The sequence below is a fragment of the Cyprinodon variegatus genome, unplaced genomic scaffold (assembly GCF_000732505.1).
Source record: "Cyprinodon variegatus isolate N-32 unplaced genomic scaffold, C_variegatus-1.0 Scaffold235, whole genome shotgun sequence".
NCBI lineage: Eukaryota > Metazoa > Chordata > Actinopteri > Cyprinodontiformes > Cyprinodontidae > Cyprinodon > Cyprinodon variegatus.
The window spans coordinates 967,846-971,540 of record NW_015150688.1 but is presented as its reverse complement, the minus strand read 5'-3'; the positions used below and the strand labels follow the sequence as shown (position 1 = coordinate 971,540).

The 3,695-nt window shown below is 37.0% G+C and overlaps 1 protein-coding gene across 1 annotated transcript in view; it reads right to left on the bottom strand.

Annotated features, from left to right (window-relative positions):
- LOC107088999 (solute carrier family 2, facilitated glucose transporter member 3-like) overlaps window positions 1–3,695 on the bottom strand; it is a 21,896-nt gene that overhangs the window by 4,149 nt on the left and 14,052 nt on the right. Inside the window, exons 4-6 of the mRNA XM_015381500.1 lie at window positions 3,395–3,555; window positions 2,199–2,439; window positions 1,759–1,947 (exon numbers count right to left, since the gene is read on the bottom strand). Of these exons, the coding sequence (XP_015236986.1) occupies window positions 1,759–1,947; window positions 2,199–2,439; window positions 3,395–3,555 (591 nt within the window). The remainder of the gene's footprint in view (window positions 1–1,758; window positions 1,948–2,198; window positions 2,440–3,394; window positions 3,556–3,695) is intronic.

Sequence of the window (3,695 nt, the reverse complement as noted above, 5' to 3'; positions counted from 1 at the left end):
CTGTTTTGAACTAAATCAAAAAGCTTTCTCCACTTTTTGGCTCTTTCTTTGCATTTATATTTTGTCCTTCATGCTCGATATAAGGGATTGATGTTGAGTCAATGACACTTTTGCAATCAACTGGTTGTCCTTATATAGAAAACTTTGAACTAATCTGAATGTATAATCTGGTTGAATAGTTTCTGTAAAGTGCTTTCAGTTGACATGTGTAGTGAACTGATGCTATATAAACAAACTGAATTGAATGTGCCGTCTGTATTATTTCTAAACAACATTCTTTATACAGATTGGTTTAACATAAGCAGACATAAAAACTATTGTCAAGTCCAGCTCATACAAGCAATTTGCTCTAATTGTACATCAGTCATGTTTTTTTTCAGAGATTTAGTCATTTAAGAGTTTCTATAGCTTGGAAATTACATTTCAAGTTGTTTCTTCTTCAGTCAAAAGCACACCAGCTGCAGGAAACCAAAGCAAACTATAAATTGCGACTCAATTCAAACATAATCTAAAAAAACCCATAACAGCTTGATTTCAGATCCTGTAGTTGAAAAGTTTTTAGCCTTCATTCGAGAGACAGTCTATATTCAAAGCCATTGAGGAAGAAGTTAAAAGCCTTCTTCTAAACATTGGAGGAACTTCTGTCTGTTCTGCACATCTAAATGAATAGGTAGAGTGGAATGAAGCAGAGCATCATTAGAACCGTTATTAAAGCTTTTTGGGATGTAATGTATTTTGGATGACATGATGCAACATCAGGGATGGAACCTGAATATTTTTTCTATAACTGATGGTGATGATCCGTTCATCAGATTTGAGAGAAAATGTACATTGCAGCAAACGTGCCTTTGCTTTACTAGGCATCCCCAAAGTCGGTCCACGAGGGTCGCTGTCCTGCAGGTTTTAGAGGTTTACCTGCTTTAGCACAGCTGATTATGATGATTGAAGTTGAGTAACAGCTTTTTAATCAGCTTTTTAATTAAAATCAGCCATGTTTGAGCAGGAAAACCTCCAAAACCTGCAGGACAGGGGCCCTCGAGGACCGACTTTGGGGATGCCTGATTTACAACTTCACCTCACTCATTTAGGGAAAGGTTTTCTATCAAACACTAGATGGCACTGCAGAAAGCAGTCGCCTGTATCCAGCAACAGGAAGCAGAAGGGGAGTGAAAAAAGTGTGTCCTAACACAACAAAATGACAAAGTTTGACTGCATAAAACTAACGGTTAGCAAGGGTGAGTAGAGTAACAAAAAAGTGTACTCAAGTAAATAAGAAAAAAAGTATTTGATTAAAATTCTATGGATCCTAATTGAGGCCATAATGTTTATGAAAGATAAGGTTTGTTAAAAAAATGTAAACCTTAAATATAACACACACACATTCCAATTAGGTTCCACACAGTCCATGAGGCAACCTACTATGTTGGGCACATAGATTCACACCAAAATACACTAGAAATGGCAGTGTACAGAGAAATGGAGGTAGAGAATGGGAACTTGACTTGGCACATCAGAAAAGACTTGTTGACTATCGAAAACCAGCTATACAACAGAATAGAAAACGGAGACCTTAACAAGCTTGATTTAAGCTCTATTAGTACAGAAGCAAGCAAACTTGTGAGGAAATCAAAGAAGAGATGAGTAAATATTTTGAGAATAATAAAAAAAAAATGAAATTTTGGCTCAGTGGAAAGGCTGATTTGAGAACAAACTCAAACTTTCTTTAACTGAATTCACAACTTTAATAGAGATTCTTCAATCCTTGCTTTTCTTTGTGTGTCTACCTTTGCGTGCTTGTTCCTCTTTCTGCCGGTTGATCAGAAGGAAGCGCGGGCTTTCAGGGCAGAAGGGCAGAAACAGGCACTGCAGCAGAGCAGGGACCACGGTGAGGGCCAGCAGCAGGGGCCACAACCGGTCGGAACCCAACAAAGACTCCAGACCAAAGATCTAAACGCAAAAAGACAAACCAGAACTTACTTAGGTTTTAGAGTGGGTTAAGCTGGATGTAACCCACTGCTGCAGAGTAGTTAATCAAAATATCCTTTACTAATCAAGGCCAATGAATTATTGAATGACCAATTAATTATCAATCCTGTTTTCAATCCAGTATGTTTGGCATCTCATTCATTGCATCATTGCTTTTAATTCTACTTACATATGTATTCATTTTATGTACTTGAGTAGGTAAAATTTCTAACCTGAGCAATCAGGATTCCCACCACTACACCGAGCTGATGCAGAGTACCGAATGCTCCACGGAGGGGTGTTGGTGACAGCTCACCCACGTACATCGGAGTCAGCCCGGTAAAGAGACCACAGAACAGGCCGATGACCAGACGACCTGCAATCACCATCTCATAGGAGTAGCAGATGGTGGAGAAACCCATGAGGAGGCCTCCGATCACGGCCAGACAGTTCACCAGTAACATGGATTGCCGTCTGAGAGAGAGAAACATTAAATCATGAGCTAGTGCTACAGCAAAGGCTCTCTGCAGAAGGAACGGAAATTTAAATTAAATGTCTCTGAAGCTTTATGGTTCCAATAAATTTCTATGTTTGCATGTTCTGCATTAAAACTGACTCCATAAACTCACAGAAATAACACAAAGCAAATATTTTTTTTATTAATTAAAGAGGTTGACTGAATAATTACACTAAAACTTTCTTAAGGCAATAACCTGATGAATAAATATTAGTTTGGAGGATAAAATTGCAATATTCAAATAACAAACGACTTAAAATTGCATGCAAATGTACGGAAGATGATTAGGGCCACTGAAAAAAAAAAGTTAACTGATTTTAAAATTTTATTTCAGTTTAATATGGGAAACTTTGAGACTTTAATCTCAAAATTTTGAGATGTGGGAGCACTCAGCTTCACTGACAAAGATGTGAGTTGTTTGCTAACATGTTTGTTATTTGTCAGAATTCAGAGATAAAAGTCAGAATTCTGAGATTAAGGTTGGAATTGGGAGATTTAAGTCAGAATTCTGAGAATAAAGTCAGAATTCTGAGATTAAAGTCAGAATTCTGAGAAAAAAGTCAGAATTCTTCGAATAAAGTCAGAATTCTGAGATTTAAGTCTAGATTTAAGACTTTTTTCCTATGTTAAAGTGAAATAAAATATAAAAATCAGTTAACATTTTTTTTTTCCAGTGGCCCTAATCCTCTTCCGTACAAATGTGATGGGTGCAAAAGCAACATAAAGCTGTACAATCAAAAGCAAAACTCAAATATAAAGGTGAAGATACCAACTTAAAAAAGTAAAAGCCAAAAAGAATACATTTTAAATTAAAAGATGAGCACCCTGAGAATATTACTGTAACAACAATGCAAGTAAAAAGCAAATTTGAAATATCAAGGTTATTTCAATAAATATAGTTTTATCTCCAACCTGCCGAATCGGTTGGCCATGACGCCCACACTGAAGGAGCCCACCATGCCTCCCACACTGAAGATGGCAACAGCAACACTCCAGACGATGGTACAAACCCCTGGGCTGATGGGCTCGCCATAACGCTCCATCCAGGTGTTATTGAAGAAAGATCGCAGTTTCTACGAACGAAAACAGATGTTTGGTTTAAAGATAAAAAAATCTCTGAAATCTCTTAAAATGCATTTGACTGTAAGACAAACTAGAAACTGGTTGTTTATAGTCTGATTAATTAGCTTAGATGTGCTTAGAATTTAAATAT